The sequence below is a fragment of the Larus michahellis genome, chromosome W (genome assembly GCF_964199755.1).
Source record: "Larus michahellis chromosome W, bLarMic1.1, whole genome shotgun sequence".
Classification (NCBI taxonomy): domain Eukaryota; kingdom Metazoa; phylum Chordata; class Aves; order Charadriiformes; family Laridae; genus Larus; species Larus michahellis.
The window spans coordinates 6,625,282-6,650,779 of NC_133929.1; the positions used below are offsets into that span (position 1 = coordinate 6,625,282).

The 25,498-nt window shown below is 38.3% G+C and overlaps 1 protein-coding gene across 8 annotated transcripts in view; it reads right to left on the bottom strand.

Annotated features, from left to right (window-relative positions):
• Positions 1 to 1,082: 1,082 nt before the first annotated feature.
• The window catches only part of ADAMTS6 (ADAM metallopeptidase with thrombospondin type 1 motif 6), a 189,757-nt gene continuing 165,341 nt past the window's right edge, over positions 1,083 to 25,498 (bottom strand). For 6 of the 8 annotated variants that reach the window (XM_074568626.1, XM_074568625.1, XM_074568627.1 and 3 more), the window contains 4 exons: positions 21,953 to 22,157; positions 12,432 to 12,608; positions 11,041 to 11,197; positions 1,084 to 5,201 (listed from right to left, as the gene is read on the bottom strand). In XM_074568626.1, coding sequence (XP_074424727.1) covers positions 5,092 to 5,201; positions 11,041 to 11,197; positions 12,432 to 12,608; positions 21,953 to 22,157 — 649 coding nt within the window. In that variant the 3' untranslated portion in view covers positions 1,084 to 5,091. Of the gene's footprint in view, positions 5,202 to 11,040; positions 11,198 to 12,431; positions 12,609 to 21,952; positions 22,158 to 25,498 lie in introns of all 8 variants that reach the window. The other 2 variants (XR_012584803.1, XM_074568630.1) reach the window with 2 other exon arrangements.

Sequence of the window (25,498 nt, forward strand, 5' to 3'; positions counted from 1 at the left end):
CCGGGCCGTGGCTTGGGCCGGGGGTTTCGCCGGTGTCTGTATGGCTGGTGGCGTGGCTTTTGCTGGGGCCGGAGCTGGAGCCGCGGCTTTTGCCGGTACAGGCGGAGGCGTGGCTTTCTCCGGAGCCGGGGCCGGTGGGGGGCGGCCGCTGTGGGCCTGGCCAATGTCGGGGCCTGTGGGACGGCAACCGACGCCGCTCGGGCTGGTGTCGGAGCCGATGGCGTTGTTTGTGTCTGTGCTGTAGCTTTCGGTGGGGGGGGTTGTTTGTGTCTGTGTTGTGGCTTGGGCAGTAGTCTGAGTTGTTTGGTTTCTGCTGTGGCTTTCGGTGGGGGGGTTGTTTGTATTTCTGCTATCTTTGATTTTGGCTGTGGGGTTTGAGTAGCAATATCACATGTCACATAATACTCACTCCTGCACTGATATTTAACAATAAACCACCCCTGCAACACATTCAGGAAACCCAACAACAAAATCACGTAGGAATGAAAGCAGCATTCACTCTCTAAACAGCCCGAAGGTTTTCCATCCCCTAATTCTGTTAGTGTCACTTTGGCATAATCATCCAAGGGCAAAGTAAACTTTCCCCAGGTAAAATCAAAAGTGTAATTTGTAAAAGAATCCATCACGTGATGCCTGAGATATGCAAGTAGAACCATTATCCAAGCAATTATTTTATACATCTGAAGGCAAATCCACACCAACATAGCACACAACCCACTGCATCCAAACACAAGAAATAAACCATGCAATATGTTCGACCAGTTAATCCCCACTGCATCAATTAACTTCATACAAAGCTCTCTAAAGGCACGATATAACATTTCACATCAGAACAACATGATGTGAACTGTCCGTTCTCCCTGAGCAAGCTGGAATTCAAACTATTCAGGCAATCTATCAGAGCTCTGTTTGTGCCCCATGTTGGGCACCAATAAATCTGTCGTGGTTTTGGCCAAATTGGCCAATGGCCGGCGACAGATGCTCTCCCCTCACCTCTCGCACAAGGAGAGGAGGAGGAGAGATAAAGGAATTTACAAGTTTAGAAGAAACTAAACTACTTTAATGAAATATTAATAACAAAATAAGAAGGAAATAATGAAATAGATACAGTATATATACAAAACCGTACTGAGCTCTCAGGATGATGTCACCAGCAGGCACTGGGGAAGTCCCAGGCTGGACTCAGCGACGGGTGGGAACTGGTTCCAGAGTTGGAGTCAGGAACACACGGATCGGGATCAAAGGCAGATGAACAGACAGGGTCCTCCTCAGACATCGGCCATTGAAGAAAGAGAGCTGACCCTTTGATCCCTCAGCTTTTATACTGAGCATGGGGCAGATGGGATGGAATACCCCATTGGTCAGTTTTGGGTCACCTGTCCTGTCCATTCCTCCCAGATAAAACCTTAAAAGCTCAATGCAAGAAAGACATTTTTTTGTTATTGTTATTATTGACTGGCTGTTAATGAAATCATTCCAAGAAGTACAGGATATTTTGCTGCCATTAATTTCATTCTTGATCTACATTTATTGCTTAAGCTAAAATATTATCTAATAATGTACATTATCACATTCTTAACTTTTCCTTTTTGTTTTGCTTATATATGACAAACATTGCTGCTGACAAGACAGAATTCTGGCATAACATATAGATGTTACTTGAAAGAAAACATCTTATATATTTGTTTATGTATCTGACGAAGGAAATGTTAAGCATACAGAATTCTAGCAACTGTAAGTCAGGGAACAGACAACTGTACCATGGGTATCATCCTTAAAAGCTGCAGTTTTATTTTACTAAATTATCTATGTTAAAAACAAATCTGTGTCTACTGCGGAATTTCACTGCATCAAGTGTTACAATATTTTTGTTTTCATTACAAGCAGGAGAATGCATGTAGAACAAGTGTTAAGAAACATGACAATAAATTAGAATATAATTTACAAAAGCAAAAAATAATAATAATAAAGTAACAGTGTACCACATTAATACAAAGTATAAAATAATAAGCAACTAATCACAATAATACAAAGGTAATTTCAGTCTGTATTATTAAGGATATCTATGTGACATTCACTCCATTACAAAGTTCCTAACAAAATGGACTAATTTTGTGTGTATACATCTTGAGGGGTTAATCTGTAGATTTTTCTTTCTGTTTTGATCTTTTTCAGCTGATAGTATTGCTCAGTGGAAGTACTGGCACCAGATTGATTTCTGCATTGAGTATTCTACTATTTGATTCTAGGCTTGTCATATTTATAGCCTATACAAATAGTCCTATTGTCACTATTTAGGAATATAACACTATTTAGCTTAGACTATATAGATGGCTACAGTGTAGCAGCAGCAATGAACTGTGTTGTGGGAACAAACTCTTTTTCTTTGAATTAGGTTTCATTTTTCAGTCTTAATCTGAGGCATTGCTTAGTTTGTAAATCCACATACATTCTGTGTTTTGTTCCCTTTAACAATACAATTCAACGTTGCTCCAGGGAGTTCTTTAAATTCCAGTCTTGGTGGTGTTATATTGCAGAGTAAACATTGGACTCCCTAGTATTCTAGCACCAGTAAGAGAGCAAAATGTGTCTGTGGAAACACTCCTTACAATTTTAATGTCCTAAGTGAGGTAAAAAAAAACGTTTCTTATGAATACATAAAAAACCCTTTTCTTGTTATCTGAAAAGACACATTAGCTGATAAACAAAATCATGCCCTGGAGAAAACCGAACCCTGATAAAAAGAGGCCTCTTGCTTAGAGGATGCCATAGCAACCCCTTTTCCTTTTATTGTTTTTTTTTGACCTAACCAGAGTATGCTAGCACCAAGGTGTTTTGTCAAAAGGATATAGAAAGTCGATTCACTTAACAGAGGAGGACTACATACTGCCCTTAATCCGTATGTGCAAATCCTAAAGATTGGGGTTTTTTATCTACTGGTGTCAGTTTTAACAGGAGCTGTTTCCATGGTCATGAGAGCAGCAGATAAGCATTTGTGAATACATGCAAGCCAACTGAAAATTAATTCCACTGATCATAGGCATATGTAAGTGGAAATACTGGCAAGAGGTAGCAGATGACAGGAATTTGATGGTCATGAATATGTGGGCTACACAAAACCCCACAGATAGATAGATTGTCAATATGTTAGGGGGATTTCATAGTATGAGTCCTGTTAACAATATCTATTGTTCCATGTTAATTCACATTAGTAAATAGTGTGCAACACATTTGGCTTGTTATTGGTAAAATACACTGATACACTTCAATTGCATGATATTATGAAATTATTTTTCACTAAAAAGAGTACTTTTTTAAAAAGTGCTGTTTGAGTTAGAATTTGTAAAATGTTATTGTTCACATAATTTTAATTGCACTACAACAAAGGAGGCATAGTTGGACACAAAAGCACATTTATCAAGTACCTGCTGCAAACTACAAGTGTTCAAGTACAATATATTAATAGAAACAAGTATCCACTTTCCTTGTCTCCTTGTTGAGTCTGTTACTGAAAAGTGAAGGGGAAGATGAGCATGACATTAAACTTTTTTATGATAGATTCTTGAATGTGACTTGCCTAAATAGTTTGGTTTCATATTTTAAAATGCAAAGTGAATATTAAAAATACAGTAATATGAAATAAGTGGAGTATGGCAGCAGAATAGGTAAATCATCTAGCTACTAATCTAGAGGCATGAGTTTGTTCCAGTCTCACACTGAAAGCTGCCCCTAGCTTTAAATATGGTCCAGTTTTAAATATGTAGATGAAGGTGGCCAGACTTCATTCTAGCCACCTCTTTTCCAGTGTGCCTTTCTCCTGATAGCCCAACAGGCCTCTTGGCTTAAGCACACTTTTGACTTCTCATTTGAACAGAACCTAGATATCTCCATGAGTCTTTTATTCTTTGGTTGTAATCCTTGCCCACTCAGATGTGGTCTCCTGAACTGCACATTCACATATTCTTTCTCATAAACAAATGCCCTTCTGCTATGGTATCAAAGAAGGGAACATCTGGAATCCATTTTAACTTTCAGCTTTGCAAAGGATTGTTGCTATTACACAGTAGGCTTATCTTTTGCACTGGAACGCCTTGGTGTTGGAAAATCAAAAGTAACATGTAAACCAGATCTAGATGCCCACAAAGTTGTATCTTCTTTGTGGCTGGTGCTGTAAACAAAAGTGAGCTGGAGTCAAAGTGGAAGTTCTAAGCAACCTGTATGGTAGTAGTGAAGGAGCTGGCAATACGGTCTTCACCGCTATTGGAGTCTGCCTCTTCCATGATATTGAAATATGTTCCCTTTCAGTGGAAATCTCAGCTTCACTTTTACAATGGTAAGATGGCTATAAATCCACAACACAGATTTAATTTCATTTCATAGCACACTTGTATTTCATGCACCACTGCAGTAACTGTTGCGCCTCTTAAAACTAAGTCACTTCATGGTTGTTCTATTTAGTATAGCTTTATATATGGCTCACAGCAGCATTCAGGAAATATGGATTACTCCAAAGGGAGTTAGGTGGAATGAAGGAAAAATACATATTGTTTTAATTTCTGCTCCTTAAATAACATTTCCAAGCTCATTTTATAATTTAAATTGTGGTGCTGTGTTGTGAGATAAAATAGTTAACATTTTTAAGCCATGACAACATTTTTTTTTATTCTTCTTTACTTCCATATTAGATCAAGTCATAACACTACATTTTAAAAAGTTTTAAATACAAATGGATTCAGTGTCATCGCTAAGTCCATAATAAAAATTATTTTAATGGTCCAAGGAGGTAAACAGACTATTGGATTTAGTCAAGAGAACACAAATGTTCCACAGTAAGCTATTCTATATGTGCTGTGTGGATCTTTCCAATTTGTCATGCCCTCCTTATACTGTGTCCAGCACTTTGGATGAATAAATCCCACTTCACAGAAGTTAAAATAATATTGAAATCCTGTCAGCTGGGGCTGACCAGTGGTTATGTCTTCCACAGGGTAATGCATTTGCAAGGACGTCAATCTCATTCCGCTCTGTGGCTCCATTTGATGGACACTTTTCCACAATAATAACAAGGCAAATTCTCATGCTTTCTGTGTGTCAGTGTCCTTGGCAGGTCTTGCAGCACATCTGTCTGAAGTATGCTCGACTGCAGAACTTGAACTTCAACACCAGTGGGCAATATGCCACTTTGTTCACATCTTTGCACTCTAATAATTAAGGGCATTAAAGAGAAAAAAAATCAGAAATAAAAATTAAAGTACAAAGAAAATTTGACATTTAACATGCTGCTTCTCTATCCATCCACCTTGCCCTCTTTGTAATTACTCTTTCTAGTCCAGCCTAGTGCACACAATATATTTTAAAAGCCATAAAAATGTTTGCAGGGCTTCTCTCCCAGACATTTAGAAGTGTGCCCACTTTGTCTTGAAAGAATTAACATTTATTGGGATAAATGATCACTTTAGACAGCTAGGAAATACAAGTCATTTTTCTTACAATACTTTTATATTTTCTTTCTGAGGAGTTATTTTATTAATCTGTGAGAGGTTATCCAAAATCTAACATGATTCACACTATTTGGTACCATGCCTGTGCATTTGTAAGAATCCTTGAAATAGAATATGCATTGCAGCTAATGGGGATGGAGAAAGCAACGAGTGTTATAAATAAAGGAACTAACAGTGTGAGTTCAGTGACTGGACTGAATGGTGGATTATACTTTAGGCTTGGTTCCATACATCCATGCTGTCTTTTATGCAGGAGGAAAAGCCATTTTTATGCCTGTAATAGACATGTAAGAGCTTTTTTTCATACTTGTGTTTTCCCTACATGCTGAACTTACTGCCTCAGCAGCCATTGTCATACTGGCAGGCAACTCTTCCAGGAAGGGAGAACAAGAGCTCAACCACACAGAGGAAGAATTACTTCTTTTCTATCCCACACAGGTTGTATCTAAAGTGACTTGTGGGTGTACATTGCAGGAGCTGTGGTTCTCTTCTGGATCAGTTTCCTTTCTGTAGAAAGAAGGTGGGAATCGGGAATGGAATAGTTTGGTCCATGCCCAGGTCTTATTCTGATTATAGCTGGAGATATGGCTGTATCTGAGAGCTCAGTGGTACACTCAGGTTCTACAGCTCAGATGTTGCTCCTGCAGATTTGCTTTGCACTGGAGTCAATATTGTGATAGATGCCTGATAGGGTTTTAGTTAAAAGCATTTGCACAGTTTCTTCCAGACTGATATTAAAATAGGACTTTGGCAAGGAGCCTTGCCAAAGATGGAAGATGCATACTTCGAAAAAGCAAAACCCACAAGTTTGAATTGCAAAAATGAAGTGGTGGGAAGAATGAAATTAGATTAATTTCTCGGAAAATAATTTGTCTCAAAAGAATGCTGTAAATTTTTACTGTTTTAAGGTTACATTCAATACTGGCTTCCTCCTACAATCTTTCTCAAAACACAACAGCTATAAAGAAAATATGAATACAAAGGAGAGAAACTAGCAGTACTTTGACTATTGTCATATTTTGTATTGATTTGATATCTAGAAGTGAAGACTGGAGGCCATAATGCTGTTGCTCCAAGGCCTGACAGAACAACAGTCCTTGACTCCAAGATGTCTGTAAGCCAAATATAAAAGAGACAACAGACAGACACACCAAACAGGTAGGAAAAGAAAAAAGTAATAGTGAAACAAACACAATCATCATGTACAATCCTTCAGCTACTCCTACTTGTCTTCCTTCTACATACGACCTCCTAATACAATATTTTTGCTCCAGAACAGGTAGTTATGGACAGTGCGTTCATGCTGCAAGCATACTGTAGTAGCAAGTTACGTGCTTAGAAACAGAGTTGGATGTCAGCAGAAAAGACATTGGGGGTAGTTGGTTGAAACAGACATGTTTCTCTATCAGCAACTGTACATGGTCACTATTTTATTTCAAAAACTCTTCCCAAAAGAGGTCAAATATCTTCCAGAAATATTTCAGGTACTTGTGTTTGTGGAGACTGGGAATATAGGAGAGACAGATGGTGAATTATAATTGAAGTAAGGAAAAAAAAGGTTCACTTGATCTTGGCGAAATGTAAAAAGTTCACTCAATCCCAAAAATAACCCTCATATACATTGTATATGTATATGTATATTAAATACAGGTAAAGACACTAACTTCATTTTTGCTAAAAGTAGGATTTGAAATTATCCCATTTCATATTTCCTTACGTTATTCTTCCTCTTGACCAAACCTGGACCCTGTTCAGCCAATGCCATTTGGACAGCAGTGAGACAATATTCTGGAAGTTGTCCACAACTTCTGTTTTAAAAATCAGTTTTGAAATATATATAGTGGCCGATGAAGTAGCCTATTATTCATAGGGCTGTGGTTGAAAGGAAGAGGTTTAGTAGAGCCCTTTTTGTTCCTAGTAACTACTGTTAATAACTTTAAATAATCTACATGCTTTAATCTCTTCTTTTCTGAACTTTGTGGCCAGATCAGACAATATTATGATATTAAGTATCACATTACAGTAATAAAAACACAAAATGTCACTGTGCCTTCAGCTAAAGAGACTGCAAAGACATACCACAAGAAATACAAGGAAAACTGAAATGACATAAAAATAGATAAAACGGTTTTTCAGGTAAAGTTTCAGATGGCCATTAGCAGTCTAGATTCATCAGATATATATATACACACACACATACACTTAAGAGAATAAAATCATTCTGAATACATTTCAAATTGTGTGGTACATGCTGCGTGTAGTTCACTTCCAACAGCAAATGTAATGTTACCCTCATCAGTGGCAGTCTGTCAAAACCTTGTCTATAATATTCTAAATCTCCAGCGAAGAGTTTAAAGAAAACAAAGAGCTAAAGCAGATGTGAAATGTGACAAGATATATTGTAACTTTTACTATTTCTATATCCCCAAAATTTTGACTCTTATTTAATGTAAACAACCTTTACTTTCCCCGAGAAAGTGCTTTTAAACTTTACTAACATGATCATTACACTGTGGAGTGGCTCAAGCTTTCTCAAAATCATGTATGTACTTATCTCGGGTTACCAAAATTAAATTGTCCGGAAATTGATACATGGGTCCCATAGGCTGTGAGCACCAGTGTTTGGGGAGCGAAGGGAATCAGGAGATTCTCTGGGGTTTGAAATAGGAAGGGAATCCCCATAGCTAGTCTGACCCTGCTGCAAAACCCCCACAGCGGGGCCCAAAGCACAAGGCAGTACTATTAGTTGGCATGTGGACAAAGTCTCTGCATGCGAGCAGATATGCTCTGCTATGCACATGGACTCTCAAGGGGCAGAACCCTCCCTCTGAGAGGCCTGACTCCTTCCCTGAAACCCAAATACAGATACACAGTTCGCATACCACTGTACCTGGAGAGAGACAGATGCAGGCATACAGGCACAGAATACTCCTTTCACAAATACATCCACAAGGAAATACCAGCACTGAAATACTTCTTGCTTAGAAAGTATTATCTTTCCAAAAATAGTTGTTGTGCTCTTTAGGATTAATTAGTTCTTGAAATCTTAAAAGCTTTCCATCATCTCTAGTATGCTGAAAAAAATATGCCTCCCTGTTTAAAGGGTAACACTTTACTAACACAAGAGATGTCAGCTCCTCTTGTGCCTAAGAGGACTTTTTTTAAGCCAAGCGTAAGCAAAAAATGTGCAATACGTGCACATTATTCTGCAAACACTCTGTGCTTCTTAAATTCAGCATTTAATAGTAGCTCTGAAATGTTTATAAATTAGGATATATATTTAAGAAATGCTTGCCAAAATATTGAAAAAAATACTTTTAAGACAAATTTTTTGTCTAATTTGGGGATAGGGGACCCTTAGTATTTTATGGATTGCAACTAGGTTCTTCTGAAAGGATGTAGGTATTTTAAATTGTTAAATGAACTTTGAGGTTACATTTACTTTTGAGCCATTTGAGCCACTTAACCGCTTACAAATAATCAGTGGTTTCCAGTAAATACCTTCAATATGGGACAAAAGTAAACATGGGGTGCTAAGTGGCGATGTATTGGGAACTGTATCTACTGGAAGAGATTGTGCTATATCTTTTTCCCCTCAATTCTTCCTAGGACTTATTAGCTCAAGCAAAGTACTGTGCTAATGAGGCTGCACGCTGTCAGTAAGGAGCTGGCTTATGCCTGGCCAACTCAGAATGCAGGCCAAAGAGCTGAAGTCCATCTGGAATACTAAGTAAGTGGTTTTCAAAATTTTTAATTTGCAGTTCCCAAAAATTTTCCAGTGAAGATGCAGGTCCCTGGAAAACTCTATTGCCAACAGGATTGCTTTTCATAGTTTCCCTGCACAGTTCTACTTTAAAGAAGTCCGTGGCCACCCAGTGTCCATAGATCACACACAGAAAATCCCTGATTGTATTCATCTATGAGATCAGTGTATTTTCCTGATAATATTAAAGAATTAATAACATAAGGACTATAAATAAGAACATGATTTTTTCACCTTGAAATTAAGAGGAGATTGAGACTAATCATGCACTTAGAAGTACTTTATTACTTCCTTACTTTGGAGAAAGGCATCTGTGTTTGGAAATAAAATATCTGTTAGCCTTTGAGCTTTAAAGGGCAGAATCTTTCCTAGATTGATAATCATCACCTAAAGATTACTTAAGAGTATGAAACATAAAAATGGGAATTAAAGTAACCAAGTAAAATTCTATTATGAAGATGCTTTTCAAATGACAACATGGGATGATAAGCCTCTATTTAAAATTAAAACTTCCAAGCAGTAAATTACAGTGCTCATAGTGAATAATCAGTGTATTTCTGGGAAGATTTTAGTATGCTCCATTTCATTACAGACATCTCAATTTGACATACTTTTATGACAACTTTGAATCTATGGCGTGAACCTGAATGGATACAGAAGGTATTAAATGAACACCAAATCAGGGAAGATTGTAGCATAAATTTGCCTTTTTTGATTTAAAATCAGAATATTTGTTCCATATAAATAGGATATTAAACTTCAGTGTAGTTGGAGAACCTGTGTAAAAGGTACTCCATTATATACTGTACAGAGATTAGTTACATTAAAAGGAGCAGCTTTAGTGACATTGCGAAGTCAAGCACTCAAAATTTAGGGAATACCTGTTTTAAGAGAACTATTATTGCTGTGCAATCTTTATTTTTGGACATGTGTGTTTTGGTAATTTTTGATTCCTTTTCCCCTTCCACACAAAATGGAATGTACTCATCTGGTGAGCAACTATTCTTAATTTTTACAATCAGTAAGGAAACTTTTTTTTACAGCCTAGCACTCAAATTGTACTTTGACGACAGAATTTCCTAATAGGTTGGCTTGGACAATTTGTGAGTCCAGATCTGGAGCCTTTCATACACATTAATAATCTTATTTTGACATTATTATCTAATATATCCTCTAGCAAAAATATGTTATGATGAAGTTAGTTAATAGTCTGATTAAATTAGGTTGTATCATGTAAAAAATACTGTAATTATTTTAAACAAGCATTATAAATCCAAGAAATTCAAAGTTAATTAGAAGAAGCCGAAAAGTAAGTCAAAGTATAAGAACAGGCTTGTAGCACCATGCAGCATTAAATCTGTGGTCCCAGTCTTTCAACGAACATGCAATCAACTATTTTTGCCACTACATTATCATGTTAACCACTGATGGAGCAGGTAACAGTTCAGCGGATGAGAAGTATATCATGCTCCCCCTGCTATGATGGACATTTCCATTGAACCAATAAAGAGACTGGAAAATTAATGACAAAAAATTATAGTATTTTGTCTATGACTTAGGCTTTTAAGGGTGTTTTTTTAAACGAATAACCTGTATTTAGGTTTTTATTGGCTTCACCTTTGAACTACAATGACTAATTAGAAAATAATTGTAAAAAATTCATTCACAGTCTGAGAGATGATGTAATGCAGACTTTTACTAATAAATTAATGCAGTGATACTGATCACGTCGCTTTACTCTTTCCAGAATAAATTATATTAAGATGGCAAACTTACCTTCTGTGTTGGAAATGGGAGTACTGTCACATTTACTTTCACACTGCTGCATTGATGGAGGTCTAAGTGGTTCTGGACACTCACTGGATGCTTGTCCAGTGTATGAGAGGCACTGTACTGTTCGCATCTGTTGCCCAAGACCACACTGTGCAGAACACTAAAAATAAGAGATAAAAAAGTAAAACAACTTGGATCCAATTTTTAAATGTAAAACAAGATAACAGGAAAGCAATCAGGAACAGTACACATAGACAAATTAAAAAAAAAGACAAGCAACTGAAGAGATTTGGTTAATACATAAAATAATTTTCATAAAATAGCTTAGATTTTTGGGGTTTTTTTGACAGTATATGCAACCACTTGTCTTTCAAAGAAAATAAAACACAATGCAATGTTAGCTTCCTGAACAGCTTGGATTTGAGGTATGAGAATATAATTTACACTATTTCATATATCATGTCTGAATTTAAGTTCATGTTTTCAAGAGAGAAATCATTTACTTTAGAACAAAGAAGAAAAAACAAGGAGAACAAGAATTCAAATCTGCTAGAGCACTTTTTCATAGAAAAAGGAAAGTATCTTTTAAACAAAAATACTTTGCTGTTTTAAAATATTTTTGAATTTCAATAACTAAACGGTGTTTTTAAGACATATCAACTTAAGATAAATGCACATCTGGACAACTAGCATAAAAAAAAAGTCAATTAGACTGTAATACCACAAATTATTTTCCCATGGTTAGTTAAGCTAAGGTGTTTTATTTTCATTAGTGGGAAATTAGTCAGCAAACTTAGAAACTGAAATATCAAGTTATCGTTTAATAACAGGCCATTGATCATAATTGAGATGCAAAAACACAATGAAAGAAGGAAATTCAGTATATCCTATTTAGAATCACTGCATAACGGCAGCACCATTCAGCCTGTGCTGTAACAATTTAGATCCCTGTCTGGTAATTAAGTGTATTTTATGTAAAATTATATAGATCCTGGAAGGTTTTTTTGGGTGGCTATGTATCTTAGTAAAATTTTAATTGGCTTTGTATTTCCATCATGTTTCTCAACTAAGTTAAATGTGTTTTAAAAATACTAAACCTTGCAACATTGCTGTATCCCAAAATCCCCTTCTAAAAAGCTGTAAAAAGGACTATTTAATTTTTTAAGAAATGCATATGGAAACTCATCCAGTAGAAACTATATTACTGTCAGCAAATACTTTATAGTTCAGCAGACAACTATCATTCATAATAACATTTCAATCTGAGACAAACAGGGGAGAAGCTTTTCTTCAGTCATGGGAACCATCTCATCCATTTCCAGCAACATCTTATCCTTAAAGGTACTAATGTGTAGGAGACTAACAGCAATAAATACTTATATGAATTATCTTACCTGTCCCCAGTCTCCAGTAACCCAGCGAGGAGGAGGACATCGGCCTAAACTACAGCGGATGCGGACTGGAGGTTTACTTTCCTCCTGGCATTGTGTGACTGGGAAAGTTTTTAAAAGATCGCTGCTTTTGCACAGAACAATTCGGTGTTTGAATCCTGGGCCACACTTTGGTGTGCACTGAAAAAATATTTATATAAATGAATAATGAAAATCTCAGTAAAAAGTCAATAAACATGTCAGAAATTCTATTATGGAAAATAGAAGAATATATTTATGTTCTTATAATTAAACTATAATCACAATTTTCCAGATATGATAATGATAATTTTAAAATGTTTAGAAACACAAGCAAGCTGACTGACGATTGCTTTATTAAGTTAAAGTTTTTATAAGTTTTAATTTGATAAAAGCAGATTTTCTTTGCTATTTATATTTAGGCTATTGTATTACTATTTACTTTTATATATAAAAAGCCTTTAGGTTAGGTTTAAGAAAAGCACTGCTGCAAAGTAGAAAGGTCTACCACATGTAACATTATTATGAAACAAACTTGAGTGTGCATTTCAGAAATTAAAAGTAGAACTTAGTACAGTCTTTCTCCACCTCATTTACAGACCACTGAGCTACAATGAACACATCTTCCCCAATAAACATATGGGAAGATAAATGTTTTACTGGACTCCACAGAAACCAGATTATTGGTTCAGAGAAATACTGTACCCTCTCCCCTACAATGCATGCTTTTCTTTCCTATTTAAATTTTAATTCTGTTTTCTCAGAGTTCTTGTTTTTCCCCTTTTATTGCTCCTCTGCTCGTTCTAACAGCAAGCAGATAAAACAGTAATTAGAAAAGGAGCAGGTCTAAAGACCTCTGCTTTTCCTCCTCTTTCTTCATATTGGTTCCCCCTGCCTTCTCCTTCCTTTTTCCTACTGACTATTAACTGACATTTACATTAGCATAACTGCAGAATGGAAAAGAGGCAAGTGCTAACAAAATTAAGACCTTCCCCAAATCAGTCCCTCTTTAACAATTGAGCAGGAGTTTTTGCAAGGACAGTTTTAGAATTCCCTATAGGCATGTTAACCTTTATCCTGTAAGCGTATCTGTAGTATTTGAATCAGAATCACTTTCTGATGCCATAAATCCTACACAAAGATTATGCTAAACCTGTCAAGAGTGGAACGGCATTTCATATGAAAGGAGCTGCAGAGACAAAACGTTATCTGGTAAATACTACTATGTGGAACTGAGGCAAAATTCAAGAGGTGGCATGCCAAAGACCTTCCACCCATCAAAACAGGTCATTATATAACTGGGGGAAAAAGAAAAAACCCTAAGATTTGTTTTCAGAAAATGACTTGAGTGATCCAAACTTTACTGTTGTATGCCTAATTCTGAAGCATCTCTACCTAACCAAAAAAGAACAGAAAAGAGATAATGTTGGAAGGACCCGCCTGCCATCATAAGAGTAGTCTACGGATTAGTGATCAGTTCACTTTGTAGAACAGCAGGAGACAGAGAGGCTTGAAACCCCTCAGAGTTGCACAGAGCTGTGTTCTGCACTCTGAGTGTTGCATTCTAAAACCAGAAATATTATAAAAATGCAAGAAAGCAAGATATCACCAACCCACTGTTAAAATAGACAGCTATTGCTGTACCTCATGTGGAACTCAGTTCATTAGACATGCTCTAAGAATGCCTTCTAAATTGAGGCCTTTGGAGAGGATATGTGGACAAATGTCTAGTGTGTGAATCACTGTGTGGCTTTGGAAAGAGGTTGGCACTCAGCTTCTCTTATGTGTCAAGACAGGCAAGTAGAACTTCTGATAATCAGTGAATAAATGTCAAAATCCAGTGTGCCTATGGAGTTTCATAATCTCTAGAATGTGGTAGCAAATAAGCAGGAGTCTGATGATCAAAATTTGAGTTCAGGTGCATCCATTTTCTAGTCCGGCTTGAAGACACATTCTTTTATCTATGTCTAAGCTGCCATTTGAGAAAAATCTTTCAGTTACTGATACCAGAAGAAAACAACATCCTTTAAAAAACCCACTTTTTTGGAATCAGTCAAAATTCCACTAAATACGATGGGCTACACCCTGTCCCCAGAAATAAAAGTGAAGTAAGGAAATAGGTTGCCTACAATAATACTGAATCACCAAAAATAAAAAGCATCAGTAGAATTTGACAAAAAATGTATGTCTCCACAGCAAATGAAAGACAGAATACACAGACACAAAAAACCCAGGGAAGTGTCTCCCATTACCACATGCTTCTAGAATTTTTGACTCACTCTGTGGAAGTCCTGACTAACAGTAATATGAATGCAAAGTAAATGTGCTTGTCTGATAAGGCTCTTCCCAAGAAATCCTTAGATTTTTTTTTTCTGGTTTATATTTTATTATCTGTAAAAATATAAAAGAAGTAATTTACAGTGGGCAGAATAATTCAGTCAAAGCTTAACTACTGCAAAGCATAAAAAATTTTATGGCAAAACTGATGTTACCTGAGAATGACTACATTCTGCTAGGCAAGCCACTGTTAGCTTTAATTACTATTTGATATAACCACTTTTACATTCTCCTAAAACATTATTTAATCTCTATGTTTACAAAATGTTTTTGTTTCTCTGACCAAAAAGATACAGAATTTCCTGATAATTATCACTGAAGACTAAAAAAAATGTATAACTATATTGATGCTCAAGTGCATTAGCATATAAAAGTTCTAAAACTGCTTAATTTGTATCACGTATTGCTTGTTTTGACTATAAAAACAAAGCTTTAGAACTTGCATTCCAGAGAAAAGTAGCAAGATTTGCCATTGGCTTCAATAGAAGCAGTATTCAACTCTTCCACTTTTTGAGTTCACTCTTGTTTTCATTTTCATGCTTCCGTCAGAATAAAAAAGTTTATATGCATATTACTATAGGGATTTAAATACACTATATTTCTGGGAACACTGAACAAAAAAAAAAAGCCATTTTTCTCATTGTATTAAAATGGTATCACCAGTCTGCCAAGTTGCACCAGGCAAAATTCATATCAGAAAGAAGTCAGAACTTTTTCACAATCCTGACGAAATACCACCACAACCAGAAGCTTATCAGAGCTTTAATCTTTAGATTAGAACATTTTTTATCAAAATTATAACACATTCCTGTTGTATAAAAGCCTGGTTGTGAAGGCGTTTAAAAGCTGTTCAAGCTTCTTACAAGGCTGGCAATGTTGATGGATCTAAGGATGATGTATTAGTGAGCGAAGTCTAGAGGAGGTAGCTAAAGAGGAATAGTATATAGTCAACATATATTTATGGCTCTTTAACTTGTCATACGGATACTATTATTTGTTAGTACTGAGATGATGCCCGGATATTCCAATCAGAAATAAAGTATCATGGTAACGCACACAAAGATCTTACAAACTATCAATGCCACGGATGTGCTTTGAAAGAGTCTTCAACTGAACTACCCTTTCTACTCATCCATTCTTTCCATCTCACTCCTTTCCTTTCTACTCTTTCCAAGTGAGAGTCATTTTCAAAGGGCTGGAATACACTGTACCTTTTCAGGTAGGGACAAGGACCATTTTAAACTTTTTCTGCCTTGATTATGGTACCTTACTTCTTGTGTGAAATGCTGGCTAACAGTGGGGTAAAAAAAAATGTTCTGCATGTAGACCAAGACACACTTCAAGATTCAGCTGTGACCATATGGAGAGCCCGTGCTAGAGCAGGCTCCTGGTTGGAGAAGTTTGTGAAGGACTGTCTCCTGTGGGAGGGACCCCACACTGGAGCAGGGGAAGAGTGTGAGGAGGAAGGAGAGGCAGAGACAACGTGTGAACTGACTGCAACTGTCCTCTCCCCCTGTGCTGCTCGGGGGAGGAGGAGGTAGAGAATTTGAGAGTTAAGTTGAGCCCAGGAAGAAGGGAGGAGTGGGGGGAATCATAGAATTGTTAGGGTTGGAAGGGACCTTAAAGATCATCTAGTTCCAACCCCCCTGCCATGGGCAGGGACACCTCCCACTAGATCAGGTTGCTCAGAGCCCCATCCAGCCTGGCCTTAAAAACTTCCAGGGATGGGGCTTCCACCACCTCTCTGGGCAACCTGTTCCAGTGTCTCACCACCCTCATGGTGAAGAACTTCTTCCTAACGTCCAGTCTGAATCGTCCCATCTCTCGTTTTAATCCATTCCCTCTAGTCCTACCATTACGCAACATCCTAAAAAGTCCCTCCCCAGCTTTCTTGTAGGCCCCCTTTAGGTACTGGTAGGCCACTATAAGGTCTCCTCGGAGCCTTCTTTTCTCCAGACTGAACAACCCCAACTCTCTCACTCTGTCCTCATAGGAGAGGTGCTCCAGCCCTCTGATCATCCTCGTGGCCCTTCTCTGGACGCGTTCCAGCACGTCCATATCTTTCTTGTAGTAGGGGCTCCAGAATTGGACGCAGTACTCCAGGTGGGGTCTCACGAGAGCAGAGTAGAGGGGGAGAATCACCTCCCTCGACCTGCTGGCCACGCTTCTCCTGATGCAGCCCAGGATACGATTGGCTTTCTGGGCTGCTAGTGTGCACTGACGGCCCATGTTGAGCCTCTCGTCCACCAGCACCCCCAAGTCCTTTTCTTCAGGGCTGCTCTCAAGCCAGTCACTGCCCAGCCTATATCGGTGCTTGGGATTGCCCCGACCCAGATGGAGGACCTTGCACTTGGTCTTGTTGAACTTCATGAGGTTGGCATGGGCCCACCTCTCCAGCCTGTCAAGGTCCCTCTGGATGGCATCCCTTCCCTCCAGCATCCCAGCCGCCCCACACAGCTTGGTGTCATCAGCAAACTTGCTGAGGGTGCACTCAATCTCACTGTCCATGTCGCTGACGAAGATGTTAAACAAGACCGGTCCCAGTACTGATCCTTGAGGGACTCCACTTGTCACTGGCCTCCACTTGGACATGGACCCATTGACAGCCACTCTTTGGGTGCGGCCATCAAGCCAGTTCTTTATCCACTGAATTGTCAGTCTATCAAACACATATTTTATCAGCTTGGAGACCAGGATGTCATGCGGGACAATGTCAAAGGCTTTCCTCAGGTCCAGGTAAATGACATCAGTTGCTCTCCCCTTGTGTGTTGAAGCTGTAACCTTCTTCTCATAGAAGGCCACCAGGTTTGTCAGCACCAGGTTTGTCAGGCATGATTTGTCCTTGGTGAAGCTGTGTTGATTGTACCCAATCACCTCTCTGTTATTCTTCTGCCTCAGCAGTGCCTCCAGGAGGATCTGCTCCATAATCTTACCAGGCATGGAGGTGGTTTACGATTTGGCTTTATTTCTCATTACCCTACTCTGATTTGATTGGTAATAAATTAAATTAATTTCCCCAAGTTGAGTCTGTTTTGTCTGTGACAGTAATTGCTGAGTGATCTCCCTGTCCTTATCTCGACCCACAAGCCTTTCATTATATTTTCTCTCCCTGTCCATCTGAGGAGGGGGAGTGATAGAGTGGGTTGATGGGCATCCAGCCAAGGTCAACCCACCACAATTTGTCTACACAACTAGTTTCTTCAGCTAAGAAGAACAGATGGAGATTATAAAAGCATGAAATTCAACAACAGCTTCCATGGTAGCTCACAGAACTGTGATTTAACATGCAGATATTACTACTTTTAAGTACTGCGTAGACTATTATTAACTAATAATGGATGGTGTCTCCATCCTTGGTGATATTCAAAACCCATCTGGATGTGGTCCTGGGCAGTCAGCTCTAGGTGTCCCTGCTTGAGCAGGGGAAGCTGGACAAGATGACCTCCAGAGGTTCCTTCCAACCTCAGTCATTCTGCAATTCTGTGAACTATGTTACCTGCAACAAATTATGGTAAGAGCTGTTCTGTACCACTTCTATGGGTGCTCACAGTGATGCTAGTAGGCCTCCTTCTTTATACTATGAATTTCAAGAGGCTGTAACAATTTTTGGAGCTAAAAGTATCTGTGCATAGAAGAGATCTGTGCAACTAAGGCACATTAATCTTCTTTATAGTATGCAGTGATTTATAATTTATTTTTAATGAAAGACTGTTTAAAGGCAAGAAAATACACAGAAAATGGGATACAATGAATCATGGGTATAACATTGGCAGATCATTCCAGTTTAATAGTCTCTTTTCTTTTTTTTAGACAAAGTAGAACAGTTCTAACTTACCTGGGCTTCAGTAAAGTATTTGAAAGGGGGATTACAACTGGGTAAAGTTTAGGATTTGAGAGATTCAACCTGCAAAGACCTTCTAGGATCAGTCACGGGACTGATCTGATTAATATTTCTTTATATTCTACTTAATGATGTTCACACAAAAGCAGTTTCAGTTGTTCATCATTACTGAAATTAGTGGCTAGCACAGGTAAGTAACTGACCTTGATGCAACAGAGGTATGTTCTACAGAAAGAACTGGACAACTGTGAAGACATGAATAACTGAAATAAAGTGAAATTTGGCAGTATGATGTGCATTTCCAAAAAAAACATAACAAGAGCCTCTATTTAAACTGGGAGATCACTAACTGAAATGAAAAAAGGAGGATAAAGGTCTGGATATATTAACAGAGCATAAGATGACTAAGTAATCAACATGTGATAGCTGAGGAACAGGAGGAGGTTATTTAGGGTATACTGATACACTTTAGGTTATGGGTATGTTCAAGAGAGGCAGGAAACAAAAGGACAAGGCACATGTGAAACCTCCTCTAGGATATTATTTACATTTAACTCTAGTAATCCATTCCCAAAAACATGACTTCAAACTGAAATGTGAAAGCAGAATGTGTTCAAGATTAATTCCTTTCAGACAAAAAAAAAAACTTCTACAGATATGTGGGCACTCTCAGGAAGGAGACAGGAGACCTGGTCACCAGGGACATGGACAAGGCTGAGGTACTCAATGACTTTTTTGCGTCAGTCTTCACCAGCAAGGGCTCTAGCCACACTGCCCGAGTTGCAGAAGGCAAAGGCAAGAACTGGGAGAATGAGGAACCACTCTCTGTGGGAGGACCAGGTTCGAGACCATCTGAGGAACCTGAAGGTGCCTGAGTCCATGGGACCTCATGAGATACATCCGCGGGTCCTGAGGGAACGGGCAGATGAAGTTGCTAAGCCACTAGCCACCATATTTGAGAAGTTGAGGCAGTCTGGTGAAGTTCCCACTGACTGGAAAAGGGGAAACATAACCCCCATTTTTAAAAAGGGAAAAAAGGAAGACCCGGGGAACTACAGGACGGTCAATCTCACCACTGTGCCTGGCAAGATCATGGAGCAGATCCTCCTGGAAACTCTGCTAAGGCACATGGAAAATAAGGAGGTGATCGGTGACAGCCAACATGGCTTCACTAAAGACAAATCACGTCTGACAAATTTGGTGGCCTTCTACAACGGCATTACAGCATTGATGGATAAAGGAAGAGCAACTTACATCATCTACCTGCATTTGATACTGTCCCACATGACATCGTTGTCTCTAAATTGGAGACATGGATTTGACGGATGGATGGACTCGGTGGATAAGGAACTAGCTGGATGGCCACACTCAAAGAGTTGTGATCAATGGCTCAATGTCCAAGTGGAAACCAGTGACGAGTGGCATTCCTCAGGGGTCAGTACTGGGACCAGTGGTGTTTAACATCTTTGTTGGCAACATGGACAGGGGGATTGACTGCACCCTCAGCAAGTTTGCTGATGACACCAAGCTGTGTGGCACGGTCAACAGGCTGGAGGGAAGGGATGCCATCCAGAGGGACCTGGACAGGCTGGAGAGGTGGGCCTGTGTGAACCTCATGAAGTTCAACCAGGCCAAGTGCAAGGTCCTGCCCCTGGGTCATGGCAATCCCAGGCACAAATACAGGTTGGGCAGAGAACGGCTTGAGAGCAGCCCTGAGAAGGACTTGGGGGTGCTGATGGATGAGAAGCTCAACATGAGCAGGCAATGCGCACTTGCAGCCCAGAAAGCCAACCGCATCCTGGGCTGCATCAAAAGAAGTGTGGCCAGCAGGGTGAGGAAGGTGATTCTGCCCTTCTACTCTGCTCTGGTGAGACCCCACCTGTGGTACTGTGTCTAGGTTTGGACCCCTCAGCACAAGAAGGACATGGACCTGTTGGAACAGGTCCAGAGGAGGGCCACGAAGATGATCAGAGGGCTGGAGTACCTACGCTATGATGACAGGCTGAGAGAGTTGGGGTTGTTCATTCTGGAGAAGAGAAGGCTCCGGGGAGATCTTGTAGCAGCCTTCCAGTACCTAAAGGGGGCCTACAAAAAAGGTGGAGAGGGACTCTTTATCAGGGAGTGTAGTGATAGGACAAGGGGTAATGGTTTTAAACTGAAAGAGGGGAGGTTTATATTAGATATTAGGATGAAATTCTTTACTGTGAGGGTGGTGAGGCACTGGAACAGGTTGCCCAGAGAATTTGTGAATGCCCCATCCCTGGAAGTTTTTAAGGCCAGGTTGGATGGGGCTTTGAGCAACCTGGTCTAGCAGTAGGTGTCCCTGCCCATGTCAAGAGGGTTGGAACAAGATGATCTTTAAGGTCCCTTCCAACTCTAACCATTCTATGATTCTATGATGAAATAATAACTGGAAAGGAAGAGGAGCTGTTTCAGATAACAAAAGCAAAAATGTATAAACTGGCACGGAACTAGAATGTTAGAACACTTCTTGCAATTCAAAGGCTAAAGTTCAGGAATAGTTTTCCAAGAAGCAGTAGGACAAAACCCCAAATGAACTAATTTTAAAACAGACATTTTTGCACTCTGATTTGCATGTGATGCAGTCCCATCCAAATGTATCACAGATCAATCTATCTTCTTTCATCTGCACTGGCTCACATCCTTCAAATTTAATACTTGAATCAGGATAAGGTCACAATTTGGCTTATACTATAAGAGATATCACCATATTTAACAAAAGATGTTCTTTCTTTATTAAAGAGAATACCAATTTTCAGGTCTGTTGCTATGAAAGGTGATGCTTTACATCATCATGGTTGCTTCAGAAAAAACCTAGCAGATTATTCTGGCTTTTGATATTGTAAACCCATCATCTCAACTCTCCAGCTATTTGCCTTTTCAGGAAGCAATGGAAATGGAAATTGCTTTTTTCTTTAAGACAATTATCTCATACCAAATGGCTATTTGTGAAGGGGTGTGTGTGGGGGGGATTTGTTGGGTGCTTTTTGTTGTTGTTTTTTTTTTTATTACTACTTTACTATTCTATTTTTTATTTTACTATTTCTCTATTATGATTAATAACAACAGGTCATAATCATTTGACAAAACAACAGAACTGACAACATAGAAGAAAAAAAAGAAATATTAATGAAAAAACCCTCCTTCATTACTCTATCAGGTTCAATCTGTCAGGTGTTGAATTTCTTATTAATCCTTTCTTATTAATCCTTTACTTAGCAAGCAGCAATAGGAAATGTACTAATATTCAGTGGTCAGAGCTCGTCTTCACTATTGCCAATAAACTAACACAGCAACATTTCCTTACTTCTGACCAGTCCAAAGCGACCCACTGTGGGGGACAGGACTGATTGTTACAGGACTCTTTTTCAATAGGCCGGTGCGTTAAACAGTTGGTATTGTCCAGTGTCTCCTCCTCAGAAGGTCCAATCTTTCTGATGCAGAGAACTGTTCGTGAACGCATTCCTCCATCACAGGTCTTACTGCATTCTGACCAATCTCCTATAAACCATCTGTATAGAAAAAGTTAGGAGGCTCAGTTAATGCATTTCAGAAACAGAGTAGATAATTACGCAAACCCAGAATCCAAATAGTTTAAATTACTAAACCTAAATCATTGTTAACAATACATAGGTCTCTTCACTGAGCATTTTAATTTATGCCTCACTGCAATCATATCTTCCAATAATAATAATACTTTGTATTTTTCTAGAGCAGCAATTTCCAGCCTAGGCTATAGTAGTCAGAAAGGAGTGTTGAGCCTGACAAAACTGCAGCTATTTAAGTAGATTTGTACTAGACTTGTATGAAATTATTCCTCTGAAAGTGGTTTGCAACTGGACATGTTTGTGAATCACTGCTGTAGATTAAAGCACAAGTTAAAATCCAAGATGCTTGCCTCTCTAGTATCATTGCAATAAAATAATTTGATCTCAAAATTGGGCTTTCTGAGATTTAATTCTCATCTAATTATGAAACATTTCTAAACTTTTTCATAGAAGGCTATAATGAAATGCAAAATATTCTTATTTATTAGAGTAAGTAAAGCAAACACTAGTGAAACATAATTCATCACATAAAAAAAATGACCTCAACAAATATTTAAAAAATGTAAAGCACTGCATGATAGCTGCTAGAGGGACCTTCTGAGTGTTTGTGTGCACATAGTAAAAGTTGAGGGCTATACAGTATATTTAGATTACTTTATGATGCCACAGAGGTTAAAGCAGCTGTTAATTTGGCTGTAAAGTTTTTCTACTGATGAATGGTTAATGCAGCTCAATTCACTGGATATCTCTTCACATTGTAGAGCACATTGGGTCTTCCCCATCCTTTGCTCATCTTTGCAAAGGATGAAGGTGAAGTCTAATATGCTATCACATGCTGCCAACATGCCAAAAATGTCAGGCATGTCAGTCATTGTGGATGTTCCTGGAGGTATGCTTGGAGCTGCCCCATAAGATTTGTCATTTTCTGAAGCCTCTGCCAAAAAGATGTGGTGCTGTCCTGTCTTGTATTACAGAATATGTAATATATTCTAATATGAACCTAGATCAATGCAGAGATGCAAACAAATATGCCATATTCTGTCATTATTTTCCCAATGAAAGAGAATTAATTTGTGATTATTCACCACCAGACTTATGCTTTTACCACATTAGGGAGAATTAGAAGCTCTTCACAGCTTTGAGGAGGCTGAAGTGTTAATTTTTAGTTGGTACTAAGATTTGCTCAAGTGCATTCTCAGGTACCTTTTATGGTTATACTGTATCTCACATGACAGTACTGTTCATAGGATCCAGAGAGAATTACCTATATCTTTTCTTGAAATCTGGAACTTTAGGAGTTACTTATTGTAATAGCAAACAAAATACTGTGAACAAACACAGTCTTTGCTGCTGTTCAGGAGCCTCAAGTATAACTGACATTCAGTTAGGAGGAGTAACATTTTCACCACAAGTGGAACTGTGCTAATTAAGAAAAGGAAATATTTGGCCACTCTGTTTAAAGAGTAAGCCTTACTGGGTGATAAATCTTCTAGCCAAAAGAGTCAAACTTCTTTGGGGAACTATCTTAAAAGATGGTATTTGAACAGCCTTCTAGATTACTTACAGGATCAGGAATCAAGAACCCTTCCTTAGGAGTTTGGCACTTTGTATTCACCCTGTGGTGAGCATCGTAATGGAGGCAGATGTGGGATGAACTGCTCTGACATATTCAAGCAGATGCTGATTAATACACACTACCTGCTTTCTGAATTTTGATGACTTGAGTTTCACCATGTTCATCAATGTCCCTGCTGTTCTGGATGGAGAATCCAGAAGTGTCCCACTCTGTGGTGGTTTTTTTTTGTTTTTGTTTTTTAAATAATGTCAGTGCAACAAATAAAAATTAACTATGTTAGAATAACTATGTTAACACTACTTTTTAAAGTGCTAATTTGTTAATAGTTAAGCCACACAAAGGAAGGGATAGGGATGCGTTTGGTAAAAAGGAACTGACCAAACATGACCACTTCCCAAGTTCTGCTCTCAGTTACATGGTGTGAGAGTTTAGTTAGTGCACTTATAGCCATGCTAAACAGTGTTATACAAACAGAAATCAAGTGCATATCCTTGCAGGATAAGCATATATTTTATATTTACACAGATACTATAGGGACAATAATTTAGACATGTTTGTTTGTGAAACAGTACATCCACCTTCAAACACACTCAAGGTGAGAGCAGCATAATGGCTTCACTTCTGTTTACTTTATGTTAAATGAATATGGTACATGGTACAGGGGGAATAAGTGTAGAAGACAATGCTCTGCCATCCTGCAACGTGTCACCAAGCAGTTAGTACTCTAGGAAGAAACTGGCTTCATGAAGACGTGTTGGATTTTAATGCATTATAGTATTGTCTCATTCCTCCTGGAGTTTTACAGTTTCTAAGAGACATTTAAAAGAGACCACAGTATTTCTTTACTGTGCAATATCTACACTTAATAAGTATTAATGATTTTCATGCCCAATTAGAATTAGCTACAGGTTATCACGAGCTCGTGAATCAATAAACTGTTGTATTATTTGTCTCAAAACGTAAGAAGGAGCTGTTGTGCATATGCTGAAATTATTTTCTAGTGCAAAATATCACAGCTGTTTCTAAACAGTTTTTGTAGAAAGATTAAGCTATGCTATAGGTCCTTATGAAATTTCATTTTTGAACAAATGTGTTTTTAATTATCTTTTCAATATGTAGCATACAGTTACTTTAAAAATAAAACTAAATAGACTTAACCAAGTATGCACCTAATCCTAAAGGCACACAGCATTACTGTACAACACTGAGAATCCTGGAAAGAAAGGTTGTTTGACAAAACTATTATCAGTAAAAGGTTTGGTCTACTAAGCAGTTTCTATGTTTACCATTTCTCATCCAAACACTTTAACCCAAATTTTAATATACTATACTTAAAAATATGGCAAACATTTAGTATGCAATGTAAATATCTATAGGAAAATTAGTCTCCCCTCACCTCAAGATTCTTCTGTCATTATTGCCTTAAGAATGTCCCCCAGTTCTTTTCTTTTCTGAGCACTATTCACCACACCTGATGCTTCCATCAGGTGGAAACTGCTTTACTAGTATCTTTTTACTTACAATGTAAGTAAATGTAAGTTGCTTTGTGTAGTTTAAACACCACTGTTCCCCAGTTGAATCAGGCCTCCTCTAGGTCAAAGTATGTATTTTCCACAACTGATTCCAGAGGAACAATAAACCATAAACAAAAAACAAACCCAAATATCCTGACTGATAAGACACGACCCTAATGCTAGATCAGAATTTTATACCACCTTTAGTCAAACAG